The following is a 26,426-nucleotide window of genomic DNA, read 5'->3' as shown; positions in this document are numbered from 1 at the left end:
CTGAGTGACCGGTCTCTGGCCCAAGAGATCTCGACTATAGTTCGAGGTAAGGAGGCGGCTCCCGCAGGCCAGGGGTCAGGTCCCTTGGAACAGTCGGGTTCTAGGACTTGATGGAGGAAGGTAGCCTGGCTGCTCCCCCCTCCTCATTGCTACACCAACCGGGTGAGAAATGTTGTTTATCAACTTCGAACCAGTTGCTTATTAGTGTTCAATCCCACATTTGTACGCACACCTCAGGATCCATGTCCTATATTTGGGGAAGGGGGGAGGGAGGACACACCTTCAATATTTACTTTCACTCGAGTAACATGCCACAGCTAACTGGCTGGTCGAGTCAGCTCCTCTGTTAGCTAGTTCCCTGGCAGCAGAGTATGGTTTTGTGGCTAGGGCTTTCCACAACATCAGAAACAGATAGTGTCCCTTGGTGGGTTTCTGTCTCTGTGGTCTCAGTAACCCAATGCCAGTGCTTAATTTGAGCCGGTGGTTTCCATTGCTCGGCACCGACACTTAATTGTCAGCACCGGGGCCTGTGACAGTCTGCCACAAGGCGGTGCTCTGTGGCTAATTTAGAGATGACCACAACAACAGTTAATAATTAACTCAACATGCATTAAAAATTAAATATTACCTGCCACCCAAGCCATTCTTATGGCTTTGGGGGCCTGAAATATTCTGAATTGTCACACTTGTAGGAGTGTGAATGTTAGTACTTGTGTTGTTGCTATCCTTGCCAGGACTGGCAGGGGAATATGTGGCAGAAGGTGCAGTGGCCTCCTGACGAGAGCCCTGGCACTTATTGTTTTGCAAATTAAGCACAACCCAATGCAATGCATTACAGACAATAATTGGGGTCATGGACAAGTCTTTGGTGCATGGTTGAGTCAACTCTCACTCTAAGCTACGTTGCAACACTTTCTCTGTGATTCAGGGCCTGCATGTTACTATATCGAGCTGGGAGTCAGAAAGGTAGACTCCCGTCTGAATCGGATTTAAGCCGTTTAGACTGAGATGTCCTGCTTAGTCCTTCCTGCAGCCCATGGAGCCACCACTCATTTGAGTCCCTCCCTCCCCGAGGTCCAGCTTTCAAGAAGTGTGAGCTTTGGGGATGGGCACGGGATGCTGTTCTGCTCCCGCAAATAAAGTATAAACGCTGAAGTAAGCAAAAGTGTGTGCTATATGAGTGTCAGTGTGTGCACGTGAGTTTCTGTGCATATGAATGTGTGAACAACAGCGTGTATGTGTATGCATGTGAGTGTAGTACATGTGTGTGTGCATGTGTGTGTATGGTTAGGCATGTGAGTGAGGTGCACAAGTGTATCCTCCTGAGTGTGTATGTGGACGAGTGTATGTGCATGTGAATGTGCAGATGAGCAAGTGTGCACATAACTCTGTGCACATGAGTGTCGGTGGGTGTAGGAATTTGTGTTTCACCTTGTAGTCACGGGTTCAATTTTCTGTAAGTCTATTCAGTCTTTCACCTTTCTGAGGTTGATAAAATGAATAGCACGAGCTGGGTAACGCTAAACGTATGTTACTCCATGCCAAAATATTCCAAGTAGTGAACATGCGCATTCACAAATACGTATGTTATGTGCCCATGGGAGTGTTAAGTCTGTATGTGTCTACGAGTATTTGTGTGTGTGTGTGTCACATTGGCTGGTGTAGCACCCTGCATTTCAAATTGAGTACATTAGCAAAAGCATTCTTTTTCCAGTCACACGTAGCTAAATGGATGGCTTCTCTAGGTTGGATGTTATCTGCATTGGTAAGGTCTCTGTGTGTATGTGAAATTTAGGGGGGTGTAAAATTCACAAAATTTGCTTTTGCATAAATGCACGAAATTTCAGTGAAATTATGCTAAATGTAGATCCATCATTTTTGGGCTACATTTTAGCACGTAAGGCATTCCTCGTCAAATTTTTACACAAGAACACATTCGTGCAAAAAAATTGTGCAAAAAACCGATATGCAGACATTTTACCATGGGGCTAACACCGACACTCTCTACGCTGATTTTTGCCCCACGGTGATTGCCATTTCTGTTTTTTCTTTTTTTTTTTACAGAGGGTGCCTCCCCCTCCCCCTCCCCCCCCCCCGTCCCTGATCCACTCCCCAACCTGCCATTGACCATTTCGTCACCTCCAACTGCAATGTCGTTTAATTAGGCGTTGCAGTGCAAGTGGCAAAATGTTCAACTGCAAAAGCGCAGCACAAAGTCCACATACCCCTCTCCCCCAACCCTAGAAGAAAGACTGGGCCCCGCGCTAGGGCTGCTCTCCCTGCCCTTCTTCTACAATGCTGTGTTGAGGAGTGAGATCCGAGTTGACCAGCACTGTCCACCACCGCCCACTGACATCCACCATTTCACTTTGGCACTTTTTTTCCCTTTGCTTGACAACAACAGCTTCCCAGTCATGGGGTTATTTTGATTTATTCAGTTTGAGGAAGTTGGAAATTAGACAAAGGCCTTTTTGTTTACCTAGCACCTAAACTGGTGAATTTTATCTGAAATTGTCATTTTCACATAAAATGTGAACTGCTCCAACTGACCCAATAAAATCACCACACAAAAATTAGAAAACCAATTCCATTAATGAAAAAATGAAATTAGTTAATAACCAAAAACGTATTGATTTATGAGAATCAATAATTATTGCGGCAGATAACCGAATTGATTCTCATTAAAAATGATTCTATTTGTTAAATTTTTAAAGGGAAACAAAACTAAATCTGGTGAGAAAATTATTGCATGGTAAGTGGTAAGCAGGTACAAAAAAATGCAAATATTTACGATACGGATAACCTTTAAGGCTACTCTTTTTAAAATACTGGTTCTGATTAACCCTTCATTGCTTGACAAAGGTACTTCAAAAGACCCAAATGTCGTTTCACTATCGCTCTGACATGTCCGCTCCCACAAATAATGAAGCTCCGAAAATACTGGCACACAGACTGAGCGAACTTACTAAGGAAAGGCTGTAGAATGAAATGCACAAAGATTTGCTTTAAATTGAACTCACCTGGGAAACCAAATTACATCAAGCTGAAAAACACAACCAGGCAGTCAAGGCTAAATGCAGACACTTTACCCACCCCAGGCCTGAAAGGCAGTAGCACAGGCATTGGCTATGCCCATAAGCCTGGCTTTAATGTGGCAATACATATAAGCACTGGCATTAATAATGCTGTTTAGACCCACTGAATGCCCAAATTCACTTTATCATAAATTCTGCCCTTTTCGCTTTCTCAGTGCTGGAAAAAGTAGCAAATACGGATTGCTTTCAGTATAGAATTATTATAGGATACAAAAAATTGAATGTGACAGATGGTGCAGATATAAACCAGTCCTTCATATATTCTAGGGAAAGCACTTCTTGGAAGGCGGAACAATACACCAAATTGCCAACAGCATGTGCTGAGATCAGGGCAACCCTACCCGAGGCAGACCCAAAGGCCACTTTATGTACATTTCAAAGAATTGAAAACAATTGGCCTGATTCACAAAGGTAATGTATGTGTAGTAAAGTTATGAGTGCTGAATCGCCGCACTTGCGTAGGAGTCTCCGGATTTAGGGCAGAATCTCTGTGCTGTGCACTGCCTGCGTTACACAATGTGGAGATTCCTCTGCGAGAGTGAAGATTCCACACTCATAACTTTACTACACGTAAGTTACCTTTGTGAATCGGGCCCCATATGTCTTCAGACAGCTGCTCTGTCAAGCCAGACGTAAAAGTCTACTACAGAAAACATCTCCGCTTTTTGATTTTTATTGCAGATGTTAGTGCATTAGGATGCTCAGCTTCAAGTCACCCTCAAATGGCTCTGAAAAATATTATGATGTTTTGTGGAAACTAAATGATGGAATTTCAAAGAATGTTGACCCCTTCCATTTCAGTCGCCCATTGGCCTACACTTCTGTACTATATTTGTCCTTCAGATTCGGTCAAGTTGGCATTTGCTTTGAGCAAGTTCATACCTTGTGTTTCAAGAAATCCCTTTTAACACCTGATGTTTGCCCAGACGATCTTCTTCTTCGCTGTCTGGATTCGGTAGCCACCTTGATAGCCTTATGCTTCTTGTCCCGCTTTATCACAACAATTCTTGAATGATGCCTAGGTCATTTTTCTACTTGAGTAACTCACTGTCGACTATGAGACTCCAGTAGACGATATTCCCAGAGACAATTCCTTTCTGGCAAAATTGACAGGGGAATAAACTGGCCTTTACATGTCAGGCTCATTTCACGCAATAAAACTTTCATCGTTGGGGTCCAGCCTGTACCTTTAACATGTTCTAGATGCAGTGCGGACTGTCATCAGTAAAAGTCAATTAGCGTCAGGGATGGATTAGAAGAGCTGCACTAATCATCTTTGAATTTCGGGTGACCATCAACATCATATGACGTAAGAGGGTTTGACTCCATGGATATTGAAAGCTTCCCTATCCTCGTGTGTCTTGTCTGTTATCAATAAACACTTCGGTTTGGAAAGCACTATATATTGTACAAACAAGTACTTGCTAAATTATGCGGTAGGCTTTGGTTCTTACCTGTCTCCTGCTTTGGTTAACACAGTTGTCTTATCTGTAGGATTTCTTAGAACTCTAAGCTTTCTGAAGTTTTTGAAAACATTTTTCACACCTATATAAATAATACCTACCTCTCTTCATTACTTTGGAAGGATTGGCCACCCAGAAGCTTTTAAATAAGTAAAAAAAAAAAAAAAAGTCTGCAGGTGCAGCTAGGTAATTGGAGATGTTGTTTCTTGGGATACATGATGAAATACCAATCACAAAAATATTGGCCAAAGAACTTTAGAGGTCACAAATATAAAAGACCATAATATCGTTCAAAAATAGGTAAGTATATTGAATAGTAACTATAAGGGATTATATTACCTTTAAGATCTAAATTAACTTTAAAAATATTACATTTAAAAGATGCCTATACTATGAAAAATATATTAAAATATAAGATACAAACCTTTTTTACTTAAAAGTAATTCCAAAAATTAAAAACATAATATTTAACAAATAAAATTCATTGGATTCATTGGATAAAACTGTTGTACTCCTCTCTACAGCCAGGGTCAATATGGGCCGCCACATCTCGGAAGCTTACAATATTTCCAGATCAAGCAGACGGGGATGCCCATTCTCTCTCCTGTTGATTGTGTTAGGAATTGAACCCTCCGCAAATAAACTCCGAGTGCCTGGGAGAGACTGGGGAATATCGCTGGGGTTGCACGTACACATTTTTTCTCTCTATGCGGATGATATATTATTATTTTTCCGCTCATCTCATATGGTCCTCGCCCCCTTAGTAGCAATATAACATTTATTTCATGTCCTTTCGGGCCTCCGAGTTAACCCCACCAAAAATTCATATTCCCTCTTCATTACAGCAGCCCCCTAACCCCGGCGACCTTGTGTTTGGAGCAGACAGATTACAATGGGCCCCAAACATCTTCAAATACCTTGCCATCAAAATATGATGATAGCAAACTAGGTGCTACCATACCCTCCATTAGATCCTCTCACGGAGCTGTTACTGTTTAGTTTGTACTTCATTATTTGTAACTGTAAGCAGACGCAATGCACATATCCGTACTATATGTCTTGGTATGCTATTTATGCAATGTATTCAACTGGAATAGATAAATGGCACCCATCATATTTATATAAAACTATGAGCACAATGTGAAAATCAACAAAGTATGTTTTAAAAAATACATTGCGGCCTTAATCATAAGCAGTGGAGCGGACCCGGCCGGTGCCCCATCACTGGTGGCCGTTCAGTGACACTCTCCACAGTCCTGGAGTCCAGGGACCAGTTAGCCATTATGGTTTCCTAGGGGACTGATGGAAATAAGAGTCCAGCCCCAATAGTGACTTTTCTATATCTCAGAGAGAGAGAGAGAGCGTGTGTGTGTGTGCGTGCGTGTGTGCGTATGTGTCTGTGTGTGTGTGACGTTTGTTTACGAACTGGAGATGTTAATGATATTACATTCTTTGCTTTCTCTCTCATTTTTTTGTATTATCTTTATGTGCATCAAAAAATGATGGCTTTGTTATGTTTCCATCGTACATTGCCTTTTCTCCCATGTTGGTTTCTCTCACCCTCTTTTGTTAAACTCTGCTACTCACCCCCTTCCTTGTAACTCTCATTACCTACTCATATCTCTCAGGGGAACAGGAGAAACCACCGGGTGAAAAGTCTCTGTTGCTGAAAGCAAATCCAGCTCGAGGCGAACCACAGTCCAGGCAATGCTCTCCGACAGGTCAGTTGCCCCTCATGTGTCAATCTTAAAGTTTGCACTTGTACTGTATTGATGTTTTTATGGTGTATTCTGTATCGCTTGTGAGATCGAAAGTGCTTCCTTGATAGTTAAGTAGCTACTCCATATTCATGTAGTCTTGACATTTACATAAAGAGACTAAATTTGAAGGACAAGTCTGTTAGCTTCAGAATGGCTTATAATTTACTTTATTTTACATAGGGATTTGATTTTTAAGCCTGGTGTGAGCCAAAACGTTTCATTTGACTTAAATAAAACATATAATATACTTACGTAAGGAGGCTTTCAGCCACCTCCCTTTATCCATTGGTTTGTTGTTGTGTCATTCACATTTTGCTTCCGCCGATTACCACATACAGCAACTGTTCAGCTTAATAAAGCCACTGGTTAACTTCACTTTGAGTGACTGCATCTTGCTCTTCCGCTAGGTGCACATCAAGTACTTTTCGTTTGCTGATGTTTGGAGCTCCATTTATGTTTTTCATACTTACTTTTCATTTGAGTATCAAGGTGCATTTTGTGATTTTGTGGCACACTCATGCCTTGGATGTATTCTCAGCATTGTTCAGGCATCATGAATTTTGTAACAGTACATCGATTCGACTATCATGGTGCATTTTGGGATTTTGGGGCATTCTCATGCCTTGGATGCATTCTGAGCACTGTTCAGGCATCATGAAGTTGTAATAGTACACCGATTCGACTATCATCCAGGCCCCAGTCCTCCTCACCACTCCCCCCGCCTTTTCGCTCACTGAATACTTTTCATGTAATATTGTTCCTTTACACGATCCCCCCCTTCCCTCATCCAGCACATCTCCTTCCCCACATCACTGTTCCGTTTCCGTACTCACCTCTGTGTCACGATATCCATGTAATATACATGTGCACATGTCTATTGGTGCACATTCTCATATATTTTCGTTATAACTTATAGCCCTGAAGAAGTTCATTTTATGAACGAAACGCGTTGGCTGGCAACCTCTTTTTTGAAAATAAAGAATTACTCAAGACTTTTTAACATCAAGATTCATTGACTAATTGACTACCATTTGTCGCGATAACGAGCAGTGCACCACTCCACAAATCCTATTTCCTCACTTATCTGCACAGCAGCTGGCACTCAACGACGGCGAGTGCTGGAGCAGTTTTGTGCACTCTCAACCTAGTTTGACTACCTGTTTACAACAAGGGAACAACACAGGGAAGTGCGATCATTGTGTCCGCCGTTGTCTGGAACCACAATTTGCACCTGGCCCAGTCTATGTCAAGAGTGTGGACACTGGTTTAGGAATTATGATAGAGCTAAAACGGACCCACATATTGTTGAAAACCCACTGGCAAAGGAACAGAGGACAAAAAAGACATCTCACCCCATACTAATACTTCTAGAACTATGCTCCTTATAAACTGTAAGTCACTGCCCAAACACTGTGAGGAAGTATTTGCACTGCTAGAGGACCAACAACCAGCTCACGGAAACATGGCTCCATGCTAATAGTGGGCCAGATCTTGCAATCGCCTTGTCTCCAGGCTATGCAATTGCAGGAATGACCTTGCTGACAGGAAAGGGGAGGTGTAGCCATCATTTTTAGGAATGATCTGGAATGCATAGCTGCAACGATTCATGTGACAGGATGCAAGAGCTTGTTGTTTTCTATCAAGCTCATGCATTCCTGGACATTCTCAGGACTGCATCTCTACAGGCCCCTAGGACCGGCGGCAGATATTCTGCAGCATATCCCAGACATCATAGCATCTTACTGCCTTCAAACCGCAAACGTCAATATCTTAGGAGATCTAACCATGCATCCAGATGATACTACTTGCTGCCAGGTACAACACCTTAATAAATGACCTGCCTGCAAATCAGCTTGAACAACTAGTCAGGCTTCCGACGCATTGTAAGGGCCATATACTGGACCCCATTTTTTCTAATCTGCTGAATACAATCATCAGCAACCCAGGAACAGTGCTCTGGTCAGACCACTTTCTGATCGCATTTAGGATCAATATGATGGATAGGATTAATTCCAACATGCCTTGTCATAAACTAACCAGGCAATGGTCAAAAATCAACACCCTCCAATGGATAAAATCGCTTCAAGAATCAGGACATTTACAAGATGAGGAGATCAACGCTGCTTAGAAAACATTTGAAGACTGGGTCAAATCATCTTTGGATCTTCAGATTCCGAGGAAAATGCTGAAGTCTTATGACATGAAGTCAAAGATTACATAGTTCACTCCCGAAATTAGAGAATTAAAGAAACTTTGTAAAAGGGAAGAAAAGAACTGGAGGTGGAATTGTATTAAAAAATCATCACTATCCTATCAAGAAAGCCAGGCTAACATTGCTGATAGAATTACATAGTCCCAGTAGGCTCCCAGGGAACTCCGTTATATAGTAAAAGCCTTTTTGAAACCCAAAGTCACAGTGAGAGCCCCCTCCTACCAAAGAACGTTGTGAAGAGCTTGCCCGCTATTTTGTTAGCAAAATTAGTCGCGTATACGACTCCCTGGGAAACGCCTCGACTCAGCAACCAAATCAAATCGCTAAAGAAGATCATAACATAACCAGTCTAGACACTCCAATGCTGTGTATTTTCCTTCAATTAGAAAAAAATGAAATTGAGGAAATAGCAAAGAGAGGAGCTGGCCTAACGTCTAGGGCGGTCGACCTCAAATCTGGGAAACTGGATTTGAGTCTTGGCAAGGATGCGCAACATCCTGTGATTCTGGGCAAATCACTTAATCTCCCTGTGTCTAACAAAAATTAATGTGTCCTCATGTAACGCAACTGGTGCTAGTGTAATGCGCTCTGATACCCGATAGCTTTGGGTCAAGTTTGCGCTGTAAAAAAACTCTGTTAAAAAACAAAAATTACCAAAATCCGCATTCCCCTTGGATCTGTCTCCTATTGACATTCTGCTGAAAGGAGGCTACATTATTTTGTCAGCCTTGACCAATTCATGCAGTCTTTCCTTGAAAAAAGGTCAGGTCCCTGACCGCTGGAAACATGCAGTCGTTAATCCACTACTGAAGAAGCCCTCCTTAGATCCCAACAAAACAGAAAATTATAGACCACCATCTCTGCTTCCTGATATAAGCAAGATATTAGAAAAGGAATTCAGTAGGCAGCTAACCAACTGCCTACTAATAAGCTACTAGACCCACCTCAAACAGGATTCAGACTGGGATACGGCACCGAGACTGCTTTCCTGGTAGCCTCCTAAGATCTCAGAAGAATAATTGAGCCAGGGGCTTCAGCCAGGCTCATTCGTCTGTATTTGAGCGCTGTTTTCAACACTGTCTCCCACCCGATCTTGCACAAAAGGCTAGAGGCACTGGGAATTAAGGACAACGCATTTAGCTGGTTGACGTCCTTTTTAGAAAACACAAGTTTCCAGCTTAAGGAGGAGCCTTGCTTATCAGAAGTATACCAACTTAAATGCAAAGTGCCTCAGGGCTTATCATTGAGCCCTACACTCTTCAATGGATAAATGTGTCCTTTAGCGGTGCTCAACAGACTTTACAATACTCTCAAATGCCGACGACACACAGATTGTTGTCTCCCTAGTCCTCTAACATTGAACAAACCGAGGCCAAACTGATGGAATGCATGAAGCAGATATGTGCATGGATGTATAATAGCCGCCTCAAACTAAATGGAGGTCCTGCTGGTCGGAAATAACCCCTCTCCTTGGGGCAACCTTTCCTGTCTGGGCAATCGCCCCCTTCCTATAGAGGAAGTAAAGTGCCTGAGAGTACTTCTTGATAAGAACCTCACCTTGGTGGCTCAGGTCTAAAAAGTGGTTGGCTCTTGCTTTGGTCTTCTAAGACAATCAAATGGCTTCCCATCGACACAAGTAGAATTGTAATACAAGGACTCATCCTATCACATTTAGACTACGGCAACTCCCTTTATCTAGAGCGTCCTACGTATGTCATCGAAAAACTGCAGATCATACAGAATGCCGCAGCTAGAGTCCTGTTAAATATCCCTAAATCCCAGGCAGCAAAACTGGCACTGGCGAGCCTTCATTGGCTGCCAGTGAGGAAGATAATTGAGTTTAAGACTCTCTGTATGGTACATATAGCAAAGGATCCTCAGAGACCACATACTCTGAAGCAATTTATTATTCCTCACTATAAATTATGGAACCTACGATCAAACAAACAATTTCTTCTAACAGTACTGAGAATAAAGAGGGCGAGAGGTGGTGGGTGATCCTTTGCCTATTTGGCACCCAGGCTCTGGAACTCACTTCCGCTCTATCTAAGAGCCAATGATGATCTGCTCAGATTTAGGAAGCAATTAAAAACGTATCTAATCTCTTGATTTCTTGGGTCATCTGGTAAACCTCCTGTCAGCGCTAGGAAGCTGGTGCAGGGGTAGCCATGCGTTTTATAAGACTCAAAATAAATAAATACATTTTTTTAACGTGGGCAGTCACGACCATTTGGTGTCAGAAAGCTGGCACCAGAGTAGAAAATCTACTTGTGTGGCAACAAAATCAACTTGATTAGCTGCGGCCACTGCTGTACTGCGTGGTGCCGTTCCCGATGATTTTTCAGTGCGGAACACACTCCTGGCGCTAAATTGCAGCACGAGCAGTGAGAGGTGCGCAGGATATCTCAGAGTTTTTATGTAACTCCAAGGAATTCCATGGAGTCAAATTCCGCAAGTTCTGCCTACCTCGGTTTGTGACCTGCAGGTAAACACTTTGTTTAACTCTTTGGAGCTGGTCCTCCAGTGCTCTGATTATAGTTTCACAGCTGGGGGATGAGTGAAGCATGACAGAGCATATATATAAAATGAACACTACTGTGTAAAATATAACACCCTTGAATCAAGGTTTATCCAGTGTGTTATAAACATACAGATTCAAATATAGGGCTGACAGGTAAAATAATGCCATACTTTATTTAAAAAAGTCAAACTTTGTTTACAAAAAAAGTTTGATTTATACTTTGAAGATGAGTAGTGCTTACCCAGTCCTACTTTTAATAACTTACAATCCACAACTCTTGAGAAGTTCTGCGCTCAAAGCTGTATATTTGAGAGCCTGTTCTCCCTGCATTAGGCAGAAGTGTCACGTGAGCACTCATCCAACTGTCCCAGAGATAGCCTTCCTCTATTGCTTTGCTATGAAGATTCTAAAGAGCACATTTCCAAATGCTGTATAAATACAGAATATGAAGCAAATTCCTTCTTGCACCTGACTCAGTGTCACACCCAGGGTGCGAATAGTGCCTCCCATAGGGTTTTTGAGCTAATCAGCTGAGAAAATTGGACACATGAGGTATTTGCAAACCTAAAGTGGGGTATACCATTAATGTGTTATTCCCAATTCTAGCATGTGTAAATCAGAGTAAAGCATAGTAAATAGTACACTCAATCCAGTTAGTATTTACTGGCTGCACAGTTTTCAGCAAAAGGCTGCACAATTAGGTTCCCTCCAGAAATCAGGGCCTAAATGTATGGTTGGAGTTGTAGAAAAATCCAGGTATAGTTCCAAACAAATGTTGTCACTCCTAGAGGCATTACCAAGTAAGGGAACATTAATTGCCAAACACTCCTCTTGTTCAGTAATCACATCACCCAACACTAAAGATACCTCCTGGATAACAGTCATTAATTGGCATTCACCCGACATCACATTCATTCTAGTCCTTTTCACTATCACACGAGAACAGATTTTAATAATATGCTTGAAACACCTTGTAATGTCAGTCTGCTTCACCAACATGTCCCTCATATTATTAACTATTATTTGAATGTTAGATGGTCCCCTGTCCCTATTAGCAATTTAGACCATTGTGCGACCTGGTTTATCCACATACTGATATTGGATAGCATTTTTAGCTTATATTGATACTTTCGTATGACATATGCATATATCACCTTTCAAAGGTCCCATGTTGTGCCAACCTCAATTGCTTAATTTCTTTCCTTTATCTCTTTGGGTCCTTGTCAGTGATTGCAATGTACCACTTTGATAATCATGCCCATCCAGTGAAAGGTTTCCCACATTTAGAAAAAATGCCCATAGATCAACAACTAGCTTAATTATAGAAGGCCCACATTTTCTCTCTGACATCTGCATCTTCTAACGCCTGAGGTTATTGGATTATTAACCCCAGTCCCATAGCAATAGAAAGGTGTCTGATAGCCAGGGATTTTGGTATATTTCAGAAAGTGGATTATCTTTCCTTATAATCTACTTTATGAAATATACCAACATCCCTGGCCGTGGTCAATAATTATTTAGCTTCTTGGAGAGTATCTCCAGTAGCTTTCTATTCCACACAAATATCATAAACATTCAAGGCATCCTATTCTATACAATTTCTGAGATTTAACTTTCACCAACAGAGTTGCAGTTTTCTATATATTAGCAGTTTCTGATGGATAACCTAATATTTATGAAGCATAATCATGGGTGCTGTGATCCTATTCCATGCTGAGATCCTTCCGCTGAAGAAGGGTTGTGTTTAAAGCAATGATGATAATGTGCAAAATCATATACAAGAAAGGACCCAGAAGTTCTAGTTACCAAATTTGTCTAGTATATTTCTCTTTGGTCCCAACACTTTCCTAATCGCTATCTATGGGTGGCTCAAATTCAATCACCTATGAAGAAAGGCCGTTTTGCAGAGCTGCATCAAAACTCTGGTATACCATGCTGGTCAATTAGCATACCTAACTAATTTCAGAACATTGTTCAAAACCTTTCTTTTTAACAGGTAGGTATAGTTCTATTATCATCTTAGTTTATGTTTCCATAGTGCCAAAAAGATGGGCAAACATGCATTCCAAATAAATAATACCAAACATAATTCACTCTAGGAAATATAGCAAGAAAGTTTAATGTATTAATGCCTCTTTTTTTAATTTTGTTATTTTTTTTAATTTCAATCCACAGTATCAAATATATGAATACATAAACACAGATAAATCAAAATATAATAACAGTTCATATCATTCAACTGTATCAAAATTATATTTCAACAATTCATATGATCAATCATCGCCCCAATACATAAATACCAAGTTTGCGTTTTCTTGACCCTTTGACAGAGTACAAACTAAACTCCGGATTATATATATTATAAAACCGGGTACACCACATTTCATAAGCTGGTGCTTCCGACTGTAGCCATAAAGCCGCTAGACATAACCGTGCTACAGCTGTAGCAATAAGGATTTACCATCATTCCCACCCCCCCCATTTCAACATTTTAGCTGGGGTATGGTAGAGATTAAATATTGTTTTATACAGCTGAGCTTTGAGGTTCGCTGATAAAAAGATTTCCCCAGCAATAGCAATCGCCTTCTCTAAATACACCGTTGATTCTCCCAAATGAAGTGCCCATTTAAGATTGTTCTTATCCAAATCATCTGCCCTAGAGGCTAAGAGAATTTTATTGAGGACCCCTATCTTTTCCTGGCGCCTAATAGCCTCTACAACTTTATGAGGTATCATCAAGGTACGTTGTTTACCCAAAAAATCGCGTATCTGTAAAAACTTAAAGAACTGATTCTTAGGTAAGAGATATTTGTCCGCTAAATCTGCCAAAGACAAATAAAGCCCCGTGTCATAAAAATCCCCAATTTGTGTAATACTCCTACGTCTCCAGCTAGCAACTACGTAGTTGCAAAAAATCGATGGCAAAATACCCACAGCATTGGTAGGTGCATAATAGGTTAATCCCTGAATCTGTAAGTTTTTCTCGAACTGTGCTCCAGGCTTTAAAGACTGTCCCCAAAATCTTAAAATGTGTTTCTTTATAATAGCTCCCATCCCGTTTCTTTAACAGACAATTCTTGACCTCAGTTCCTAATACCATCTGGTAAATTGAGGGAGCCTCAGCAGGGTTGCTCACATCTTTTCCTGTCAATAGTAACCCGAATAATAGAGTGTGAAGTCAGGGACCGACCACCCACCCCTCTCTCTTGGAAGAGTCATAAATCGCGAGGCCCTCCGAGGTTTCCCTGGAGCCCACAAAAATCTAGCACAAATTGCTTGTAGATGTTGAAGTTGACCATGGTATATTTCCAGAGGCACCGATCTAAAAAAATATAAAACCTTGGGGAGTATATTCGTTTTAATGACGTTTGCTCTTCCAACCAAGGACAGGTGTAGACAGTCCAATCTCGCTAATGACTGCTTCACGTTGTCAATGATATCCCCCCAATTGACCTCAACCAGCTCTTTCAGACATTCCCGGATCTTAATTCCCAAATACGTAACCTTCTTGACTACTCTGGATTCGTTAGCCATAATATGGTTCGTACACAAGATCTGAGTTTTGGATGTATTCAGCTTATAACCGGAGACAGCTCCAAACTCATAAGCCAACCATTCAACTTCAGATATAGCCATTGAAGGATCCGATTGTACAATAGCTACATCGTCGGCATAAGCATGGACTCAGAAAAGATCCTCCTGAGCGCTAAATGTTTAATCTGGGTACTTCTCTCCAGCAAATTTAAAAAGGGCAAACAGCAGAGTGGAGCAAGGACACCCCTGCCGTGTGTCTCTGGAAATCCTTATAGGGTCCAATGCAAGACCTATAGAGCAGATCCTGGCCATGGGGGATCGATATAATACCCGTATAGCCTGGATAAACCTCTTACCAAACCCCATCAACTGCATGACCCCCCAGAAGAAGTCCCAGGCAACACGATCGAATGCCTTCTCGGCGTCGAGTAAAATCAGCCCTAAATCCCTTGACTGAGCCTGCTCAATATCAAACAGGCTATAAACAACAAAAGAGTGAGGGAAAGGACAGGAGTCACTGGCTACTCTCGATCCCCCAGGTAAGTACAATCAAATCAACGAGAGAGTGTGCCTTAGGTTTATCAGAAGAGCACTACTGTAGAATCCTATTTGGTTTCTTTAGAAAGCCCTCACTCACCAACCTGGTTGGTGACATGCTTCATCATCGGGCCCCACCGGGAGAGGCCGAATGCCACCCCAGTGTGCTTCGACACCAGAATTACTGCAGAGCTGGTTTGTGAGTGGTGTGTGGTGATTTAAAAATGTCCTGTTTGTGTCTACAAAAATAATTTTAATGGAAGCCAAACGGACATGTATAAAAACAAGGTATTGGACGTATGGACTGAATAAATTGTTCAGCCAGGTCACTTTAGTGTGGTCAACATGTTTCAACCTATGTGTTATTTTTAACAGGCATTCGTCAGGACCTTGGGTTTATGTGAAACCCCGGCGGTGTGGGCCCACCCTAACCTGAGGTTAAGAGTGTGAAAACAACTTTTTTAAATGAAAAAAATTGTGAAAAAATGATGTGAAAAATGGGGTTTCTGGCGACTCCCGCAATGGAGAGGAACCGAGTTTATTCTAGATAATAAACAAATAGACAAAGATAAACGAAAAAGAAAGACACACATAAAAGGATTAGACATGGCCTTGCCGGTTTGTCAATGATGGACATACAGTAACAAGTGCTCTGCGTGGTGCGATTAAGCGTTAGCGTTGAACTTCTGTGCTGTTTATGAGATCAGAGAGTGCTTACACGCTGTAGATAAAAGTTTATAAGTAACCGTAAAACATAAACGGATATAAAGGGCCCAAGACAAGCATTAGTATTAAGGCAAATTCATTGTGAAAGAACACTATGCGCAGAGAAATAAACACACAGTGTAGTTGGGCACTGAGCATACATTGGTTAGATGATATCTCACTTTAGGTGTAGAAACTCACTACACCATGGGTCTCGGGAGGGGGGTGGAAGCTACAATAGCACACCCTAGAAAGAAACAGGGACAAGGGAGAGAAGAGAGAGGGCGGGGGGTAAATAAACCGTAAGCAAAAGGCAGACGCGCGTTACTTAGCTATGATCCTGGGTTCGTTGGAACTCAAGCCCGCTAAGCTTGGCACCCGCATGGCACCTAAGAGGAACCTCTGAAACCGGACCCCGATGGTAAGTGAGAGCGGGGGCCGGTATGCTTATAAAGAGAAAAAGGGGCAGACCTCGTGCTCAGGACGCGAGGGTGAAGGGTGTGGCTACGGAGGGGGCGTGCCCGTATGGGGCGTGCTGACGTGCGAAGTTTCAGAAAGATCTCTTTTGATAATAGCTATCCATACGCAGACCCGACATACATTCCCGGGGTGAGGAATAACACAAACTCAGATGGCTCTAATGAAAACTCGTATATGTCTAGTGGCTCCAGCAACGGTAGCCTCAGACGACGACAAAGAGGGGGTGCAAGAGGCACAGCCAGACCTTTATTCCCCCCACCTATGTGGAACCCTTACCAGATGCCAGGTGGAGGGATACATCCCATGCATTTTGACATCCCCAGGTGCCCCTGATGGGCTGGAACCCCGGATATATGCAGACACCTCACTATCAACCCAATTCCTACCGACCGCCTTTTTTAGAGCGGGGCAGGAGAGGAAGAGGGAAGAGGAGAGGACAGAACCAGGTCCGATGGGAACAAGACGACCCAGTGGGCAACAACACTCGCAGCAAATCAGCCAATCAACAGCAAGCGAGCACGAGTGCCCAGGGAGTCTAGTTGTCAATCTCTCCAGTGTCCCTTTGTCCCCCCTTGAGACACAAGTCCTCAAAAAAGGCCTGGGTTTCGTGCCCACTGCACGTCTTGACAAATTTTGTCACCATTGCGAGCTTGCCAATTTCTTTAGGAAACTAAAATTGAAAGCCTTTTTCGAAGGAAGAGAGGAGACCTTCCTGGACACTAGCCAGGGAGACACTGGTTTCAGAAACAAATCAACCTTTACACCTCCACCCTATACAACACCTGCTGAGATTATGGCTTTCGAACAGGAAGTCTATCTGGAAATTGAGAAACTGGACGTACCAAAACAGTTTAAAAATCTAAGTGCCCTTGAGTACAAGGCCCTCGACAGCCTCAAGGCTAATACTACAATCACAATCAAACCTGCTGACAAAGGTGGCGGGATTGTAATACAGATCACAGTGGACTATGACAAAGAATGCAGACGACTTCTGAGTGATAAGAGAAATTATCAACCACTCAACACAGACCCCTCTGTGGAGCTCAAATCCAACATCTCCCATCTTGTAAGAGAAGCAGAGACGAATGGCTATATCACAAAACACGAGGTCGATTTCCTGACAGGGGATAGCGTGGTGCCCTATTTTAACACGCTACCTAAAATTCATAAAAACAAAATGCCTCCTCCAGGACACCCGATTGTTTCGGGCATTGGTTCTCTGCTTGAACCTTTGTCACGCTTCTGCGATCATTTTCTGAAACCCCTAGTCCAAAAAACCTCCACTTATCTTAAGGACACGAAAGACCTTCTCCGCCCTTTACTTGATCTACCTTTAGATATTGAATCAACTATATTGGTAACTCTCGATATTGAGAGTTTGTACACCAGTATACCCCAGGATGACACCATCAGAGTCCTGGGAGAGGCCTTAGACTACACCACTTGGGACCATCAAACTCCAAAGTCTTTCATTTTGGACTGTGCCACTTTAGCACTAAAAAGAAACTTTTTCGAATACAAAGGAGACATCTTCCTACAAATAACAGGCACTTTGATGGGTAGCACCTTCGCGCCTAGTGTGGCAGGACTTTACGTTCATGATTTTGAACGGAGTCACATCCTGAGCACCAATAACCCTTTCTCTTCCTCGATAAGCTTTTGGAAGAGATACATAGACGATGTCCTCTTAATTTGGAAAGGCACCGAGAGAGATCTCTTGACTTTTCTGGAATGGGTCAATACTCTAGATCCCAATTTGAAATTTACCCACACTAGCAGTCCACATTCTGTAGTGTTTTTAGATGTAGTCATTTCAAAATCCGATGGATGTCTTATCACCAAGACCCACTACAAACCGACAGCCAAAAACAATCTCTTAGATTTCTCAAGTTTTCATCCAAGGTCTCTCAGAGAAAATTTACCCTATGGCCAATTTCTTCGGGTCAGAAGAAACTGTAGCAACCTCAAAGATGTCCGTCAACAAGCATCTGATCTGACCACCAAACTCAAACATAGGGGCTACCCAGACCACATTCTCAATAAAGGTTACAAAAGAGCCCGTAACCAGCCCAGGGAGGCGCTCCTGGAAGATAACCCCATGTGTAACAACTTATAGTAGTGCTTCCAACGCTGTCAAGAAAGTAGTTAATAAACATTGGAGCATACTTACAAGTAACAACCGACATTGGGAAAAGCCTCTTTTTTCTTTCAAAAAAGGACACAGTATAAAAGACACCTTGGTCCATACACGCCCAAGAAACAACTAGATGAGGAATCTTACTATCACAGAAGCCTGGGGCCTACCAAAGATCACGGGTCACTATCCCTGCACCTCCTGCACCATTTGCCATCTCACCAGCCAGACAAAAACTCTAAGTCTGGAACCAGGCAAGACCTGGACTCAGCGTGCCCACACCAATTGCAACTCTATTAATGTAGTGTATCTGATCACCTGCCCGTGTGGATTACTCTACGTTGGCATGACGACACGTAAAATCAAACTACACATAAGAGAACTTCGGAGTAACATCCGCTGTGGTAGAATTACAACCAAACTTAGTGACCCCTACATGCAACACAAACACACCGCTAATGACCTTAGGTGGACCATAATCGAGCAAGTAGACGCAGAACGCAACATTCAGAAAATCCTTTTTGAGAAGGAACAGAGGTGGGTGCACCGGCTGGACACTCATCGCCATGGCCTAAAAGACAATATTCCCTGGTCATCTGTGCTGCATCGCGAATGAACCCTCCTAGTGCGAGCCTTGACTTACAATAGAGCACCTTTCTTCTCTTATACCAACTAACCTTGTAGGCACAGTGTAAGCACGGACCAGCTAGTAATAGTCTGATGCCTGTGAACTTTTGAAGGCACACATATAATACTGACCAACTCTGAGACAACCCCTCTTTTTGCCTATCTTCCAAGAGACTCTCTGCATCTCAGTATTATATTTCTAAATTCTCATATTGTGATGCCTGTCTATCCAGAAGTACCAACCAGCCTTCAGACAACAACCACAATAAAAAGTCCCTCCCTATCCACACCTCCTCCCTCCCCTTACCAGTTATGCCATTCTGCATATTATGCTCAGGAACAATGTTAATTTCTTGACAAAGCCCACCTTTCTAAGCCCACCTTTCTGTCACTACCAATGCATCCCGGTCACATCCAATTTTATTAACATTTTTAGAGTTTACAATTCGATATGTACCAACTTGTGGACCACACAGTAGCGCCCGTCATGTTCTGTTATCAGCCGGTGTGCAAGATAGCGATCTCACACGTGCTGAATACATTTTGAACTTCGAACAGAGTTACGAGTCCACACTTTTCCCTGACAACGTAGACTCACTCTGTAACCTCTCGACTGATTGGTTACCGCTAAGACCGGTTTGTTTAACGCCGCGCCTTTGGACCCTGCTCCTCTTTTTTGACAAAGCTCTCCTTTTCTTGCACTGCCAATGCATCCCGGTCACATCCAACTTTATTAATATTTATTAATATTTTTAGAGTTTACAATTCATTGTGTACCAACTTGTGGACCACATAGTAGCGTCCGTCATGTTCTGTCATCAGCCAGTGTGTAAGATAGCGATCTCATACGCGCTGAATATATTATGAACTTCGAAAAGAGTTACGAGTCTTCCCGTTTCCTTGACAACGAAGACTCACTCCATAACCTCTCGACCGATTGGTTACCGCTTAGACCGGTTTGTTCAACGCAGCGCCATTGGACCCTGCTCTTCACACGTCAGCACGCCCCATACGGGCACGCCCCCTCCGTAGCCACACCCTTCACCCTCGCGTCCTGAGCGCGAGGTCTGCCCCTTTTTCTTTTTATAAGCATACCGGCCCCCGCTCTCACTTACCATCGGGGTCCGGTTTCAGAGGTTCCTCTTAGGTGCCATGCGGGTGCCAAGCTTAGCGGGCGTGAGTTCCAACGAACCCAGGATCATAGCTAAGTAACGCGCGTCTGCCTTTTGCTTACGGTTTATTCACCGCCCCCGCCCTCTCTCTTCTCTCCCTTGTCCCTGTTTCTTTCTAGGGTGTGCCATTGTAGCTTCCACACCCCTCCCGAGACCCATGGTGTAGTGAGTTTCTACACCTAAAGTGAGATATCATCTAACCAATGTATGCTCAGTGCCCAACTACACTGTGTGTTTATTTCTCTGCGCATAGTGTTCTTTCACAATGAATTTGCCTTAATACTAATGCTTGTCTTGGGCCCTTTATATCTGTTTATGTTTTACGGTTACTTATAAACTTTTATCTACAGCGTGTAAGCACTCACTGATCTCATAAACAGCACAGAAGTTCAGCGCTAACGCTTAAGTGCACCACGTAGAGCACTTGTTACTGTATGTCCATCATTGACAAACTGGCAAGGCCATGTCTAATCCATTTATGTGTGTGTTTCTTTTTCGTTTGTCTTTGTCTATTTGTTTATTATCTAGAATAAACTTGGTTCCTCTCCATTGCGGGAGTCGCCAGAAACCCCATTTTTCACATCATTTTTTCACAATTTTTTTCATTTAAAAAAGTTGTTTTCACACTCTTAACCTCAGGTTAGGGTGGGCCTTAGCGCGCCCACACAGCCGGGGTTTCACATACACCTAAGGTCCTGACGAATGCATGTTAAAAATAACACATAGGCTGAAACATGTTGACCACACTAAAGTGACCTGGCTGAACAATTTATTCAGTCCATACGTCCAATACCTTGTTTTTATACATGTCCGTTTGGCTTCCATTAAAATTATTTTTGTAGACACAAACAGGACATTTTTAAATCACCACACACCACTCACAAACCAGCTCTGCAGTAATTCTGGCGTCGAAGCACACCGGGGTGGCATTCGGCCTCTCCCGGTGGGGCACGATGATGAAGCATGTCACCAACCAGGTTGGTGAGTGAGGGCTTTCTAAAGAAACCAAATAGGATTCTACAGTAGTGCTCTTCTGATAAACCTAAGGCACACTCTCTCGTTGATTTGATTGATTTCAATATCAAACAGGGTCACAATTCTTCTTATATGATTCACTGTCCCCCTGCCCGGGATGAACCCATGTTGTATTGGGGAAACCAAAGAAGCAATAACTTTAGCCAATCGATTCCCCAAGATTTTGGCTTAGATTTTCCCATCGCAGTTGATGAGAGATATAGGGCGATACAAGCCTGGCAAATCTGGTGGTTTTTCTTACTTCTTGGAAATTACTATGTTAGCCTCATCCCACAATTGTGGTGCGCTCCCTGTTTGAGCTACTTGAAAAACAGCTAACATATCTGACTTAAGGTCTTGAGAAAAGGCCACTTAAACCTCCGAGGGTATCTTATCTGGACCTGCTGCCTTGCCTGTCGACATGCTCTTAATAGCCAACTCTAACTTCTCCATGGTGATAGGTCTATCCATTATCTCTGCCTCCTCCTGATCTACACGCACCACTAAATGTTGAAGCCCAAGGTTTCTAACATGCTTCCCCGATTCCTTCTCCGTATACAGATCTTCATAGAAGTTAAAGAAGATCCGAAGAATCTCCTGAGGATCAGATACTGTATTACCCAAAGCCTTCTTCATACCAGTTATTCTATGAGCTGCCTCCTTAGACCGTAGCCTTTGAGCTAAGCACCACCCTATAGTCTCCCCATACTCATAACATTCCTTTTTGTATACCAAATATTTCGCTGCAATATACTTGCTCCATAATAAATTAATATTTGCCTTGCATCTGGCCACATTAGTTTGCAAATCAGCAATGTTATTCCTGAGCAGAATCCCCTGTGCAAGACCCTTTTCATCAGTTTTAAGTTTGGTATACAATTCCTGTACTGCAAGTTTGACTTTCTTTGGTTGATACAATCCATACCTCAAAACCTCCCCTCTAAAGCAAGCTTTAAAGGTATCCCACAAGATTCCCACTGAGGTAGAATGTCGATTATTTTGAAAGAACTCCTTAATCCAAATCTTCATATGATCTATAAAGGTGTTATCCAAAAGGAGTTTCCTATCAAAAGTGAAAGCTCTTGGAGTTATGCAAGAGCCCAATGCAGGGATATCTAAAACTACCGGTGCATGATCAGAAGAAATTCTTGGGAATACTCATATTTTAGCATCAGTAAATAATAGAGGAGATACAAAATAATAGTCAAGGCGTACTAACTTCTGATGGGGATGGGAATAAAACGTAAACCCAGGATCGTGTACACATAAATAATCCCAAGCGTCGACCAAACCATGATCCACCATTAAGTGATAAAGAGCCTTAAAGACCCTAGGTTTCCTTCCTTTATAATCTTGTATTGCAGATTGGAGTTTCTTATTAATCAAATTGATATTGAAATCCCCACATAGCACCAGAGGGGTAGGCCAGAGTGCAAGCTCCATATTTAATTGTTCCAGAACCATGGCTTAATCGAAATTGGAGCCATACACAGTACACAGCGTAAAATTTACTTTCCGTATCAAATATTCCAAAATTACCCAACGCCCCATCTTATCCGCTAACACTCGTCCCGTAGTTTGTACAGCAGGTTTAGCTAAAACCGCCATCTTCATAGTCATTGAAGATTGTTGTGATGCTGCTAATACCTCATAACCTATTTTCCGCTTCCACCAAGGTACATGGATTTCTTGATGAATCACCCGGAGTTCAGCGGCGACACTTTGTCTCTTATTGTAATTATTCAAGCCACATACATTTAGAGAGCAGATTCGAAGTCCGGATCTAGCAATTAGAAAAATAGGGGAGCGAGCTGTTGCTCCATTTTCTATACAAAAACATTAAAGCGATCAAATTCAACAACTTAACAATACTGTGGATTATAATTTTTTTATTTTACCCCAGCTAACCCACCCGCTCCCTTCCTGAAACCCCTACCTCCCAAAGGTCTGACCCCCCCACCCAACACCCCCTACCCCTACCCTTCCAAGAGGCTTTAGGACCAATGGCCCCTGTGATGACAAGCTCCCGCCACCAGGTGATCACCCCCCACACTAAACCCCTCTCCCTATGCACCAAAAGCAACAACAATAATGAAAAACATAATTCAATAAGTTCCTATAAACAAAGAATATGTTGTCAATATCCTATTAAGCACTTAACCAACATCCAGCATAGGGTGAGCTAATACAAGGAAAGAGAGGGAGATAGCAGACCTCTGCTGTAGATCACACAATCCTTCTAATACAGAAAAAAAGAGAAGAAAAAATAAGGCACATAATTACAACCAGCAAGCTAACTTGACTATAGCCACAGATACATTGTAGGCAGTTCAAAACTGTTTTACAAAGATTGTAGAAACTATTTTGCTAATACCTACGAGGTAAAAAATCGGTTATGGTCTTTATATAAAACTTTTCATTTTGCTGGGTTTAGTAAGAAGGCTTGAGCCCCTTTGGCCTGAAAAGGTGCAATAAGCTGACGTAAATGCCATCTCCTTTCCAAAGTGAGATGACAAAAATCAGGCCTGACAAAGAACTCCACCCCTTTGCCAGCCCTTCTTTTATCAGAACGTCCCAGAGCAAACACATCTTCCCGAGCCAAAAAACTGTTGAAAGAGATCAAGATTACTCTGGGTTTATCAGAGGTTTGACCATTTCTAGAACGAAGAGCGAATGGAAAACGATGTGCTCTTTCTATCTCTCTCTGCTTCTGTAAATAAATCAATAATGAACTTGCGTGGATCCTGTCCTTCCACCCCCTCCGGAATATGAAACATTCTATGATAGTTCCGACGTGACCGATTCTCTAAGTCAGCAAGCTTCCATTACGTGTCGTCTTTTTGAGATTGCAGAGACTCCATCATAGCTTTTTGTGCTGCCAGTTCATCTTCAAGACATGAGATTAGAGCTTCGGCATAGTTGAATCTAAATGTAAATTCTGTACAGGTCTTAGCAATGCGTCGCACTGAGTTCTGCAGTTTTCGACAAGTGCCCTGTGCTCGCTGGCTCTCTACCCGTGTCTCCTCTCTGTGGGTCATGATAGATTGATAAATCAGGGCAAATGAAATTTCTTCGGATGAATTAGCTGCCCTTTCAATAGGGGTCTCAGGGTTGCACGCATTCATGGTGCCTATATCATTTGAACAAGAGTAGTTGCGCTGCAAAGCGTCACTACCACTGCCACCGTCCACCAACTTAGCGCCACCTCTACCATCTGGTCTTTTACGAACTGTCCGAGGACTATCATCTGATGAATCACCAAAGTCCTACCGCTGTACGCTACTTAGATCACTACCACCATCACCCTGCACACCATTCAAAGCCGAAGCATTGAGTAATGATTCTAAACCATCACTTGAAGAATTTGAATGATCTGATAATGAATAGAAGTGGTCCCCAGATTCTATCTCCTTCAGTGGAGATTTGAGATTGAAGGCATCCGATTTTACACCCTTGCCTGTTAGCACCTGATTATCCACCATCAGTTAAAGTGTAGCATGTCTCCGGAGGATTGACATTGGAAGCACTATCCGGGATGGATCCCTGCAAGAGCCATCACCCCCTATTATATCTTCAGCCACTTCAACCCCTTTGAGTCCCAAATCTGCTCCAGAAACCAATGAGCGTTCTGAATTTAAATTACCAATGTTACTGGAGGTGATATGTCCCTCTCTCCCTCCCTGTACCATGGAAGAGTCAATAGTTTTCCTGCCCCTCATTCCTGGCGCAGATGACGCGCCCTGGGGAGACTGGGTACCTTTTCCTTTATCTTTGCCAGTGGAAAATAAAAGCGGGATAGTTCCCTTACCCGCGTTATCCATTGCCTTTTCTCCTTTTGCTGCTGAGTCATTTTTGCCAGCTTTGCTACCGCTGGCAGTATTAGTCAGGTTCTTGATTCCCCCAGCTCCAGTATCAGTACCAGTTGTGTCCACTTGGGGGCGAGTCCTCCCTCTTACAGCCTTAGGAGGCATTGTTAGCCCGTCAGAGTCCTCCCCTCTCCGGCCTCCGTAGCGTGTAGGAGCCGGATAGCTACACCAGCACCAACTCTGGGAGAAACTCCAGCAGCGCAAATGAAGTCGGCGTAATCTTGCCGATATCAGCGCAACCACGGTGCCCAGCATGCCGAGGGAATCAGCACTTGCAGCACAGAGGTCATCAGTTGGCAGCCGTAAGTATTTTCAAATCACTTCTCCTTCCCCTTATGTGTCCATTACACCAGCGTGTGGGTGTAAGCACCCGGGAGCAGCCAGCTCACACGTCCAGTCGTGTGAACGCCATGTTGCCTCCCGCCATTAATGCCACTTTTTAAGGAATATTTAGCTTTTTGTTTTTAAGCTACCTAGCTAAAATGACTACTGTTTGTTTGTTTACAGTGACAGCTGTTATTAACAATCATTGGTCTTTATGAAAAAAAGTGTTTCTATGTTTTGCATAGTCATGTATTTTTATTTCTGCGAATAACTGATGTGTATTTTCTTTCCTTTTAAGCTAAAAGAGACTTTGGGGAGAAAAGTTCAGAGAACACAGTGGAGGTAAGTGTGACTCAGTAGCCAAGGTAAGTAGACAAAGTAGTGACATTCCATCCCATGCTCCATTGTCTCTTGAGCTGTTGGCTAAATTCAGACTGTGCATATGTCCTGGGTCAAAAAGATCTGTCACATTAGTGCCCCCTCCTTTTTAGGATTAAAGCTTAATTCTTCCTAGCAGCTTAATTCTTCTCAGCTCAATGCAATGTTCTAAAATATATATCAACTTTCTAAATATTTTTGTGAATGTACATTTCATTAAAATAGGTGTGCGGTTGCTTGGCCTTTTAACATTTAAACACATTTAATTACATTTTGATAAAGGACATATACTTAACATTCAGAGAATTTTAATTGTAACTTTGCTCTTTCTAATTTACTTTTACTCTTTCAAAATATCCATTCAAGTACCTCTAAGTAAAAAAGGAGTTCCTTGTTACAAATATTTTAGTTTGATATATTCAAATTAATTGGGCAAATTCTATAAAAATATACATCAGTGAAGAACTTGCCTTTGCTTCCTCCCTGAGTTATTAGGTATAGCCTCTTTGCTGAGGGATGGATTCTGGACGTAACAGAGAATCTTCATGGACTGGATGTGAAATTGGGACTGTATTGTTATGGGAAGAATAGGCTTTAGCAAGGT

General features: G+C 42.5%; 1 protein-coding gene across 4 annotated transcripts in view; it reads left to right on the top strand.

Moving 5' to 3' along the window:
- Positions 1-26,426, top strand: part of IQSEC3 (IQ motif and Sec7 domain ArfGEF 3) — a 977,131-nt gene that overhangs the window by 898,955 nt on the left and 51,750 nt on the right. For all 4 annotated transcript variants that reach the window (XM_085652293.1, XM_085652292.1, XM_085652296.1 and 1 more), the window contains exons 12-13: positions 6,187-6,279; positions 25,743-25,786. In XM_085652293.1, coding sequence (XP_085508419.1) covers positions 6,187-6,279; positions 25,743-25,786 — 137 coding nt within the window. The remainder of the gene's footprint in view (positions 1-6,186; positions 6,280-25,742; positions 25,787-26,426) is intronic.

The sequence above is a fragment of the Triturus cristatus genome, chromosome 4_1 (genome assembly GCF_964204655.1).
Source record: "Triturus cristatus chromosome 4_1, aTriCri1.1, whole genome shotgun sequence".
Classification (NCBI taxonomy): Eukaryota; Metazoa; Chordata; class Amphibia; order Caudata; family Salamandridae; genus Triturus; species Triturus cristatus.
The sequence above is the reverse complement of the archived record's forward strand: the minus strand, read 5'-3'. Positions and strand labels throughout refer to the sequence as shown.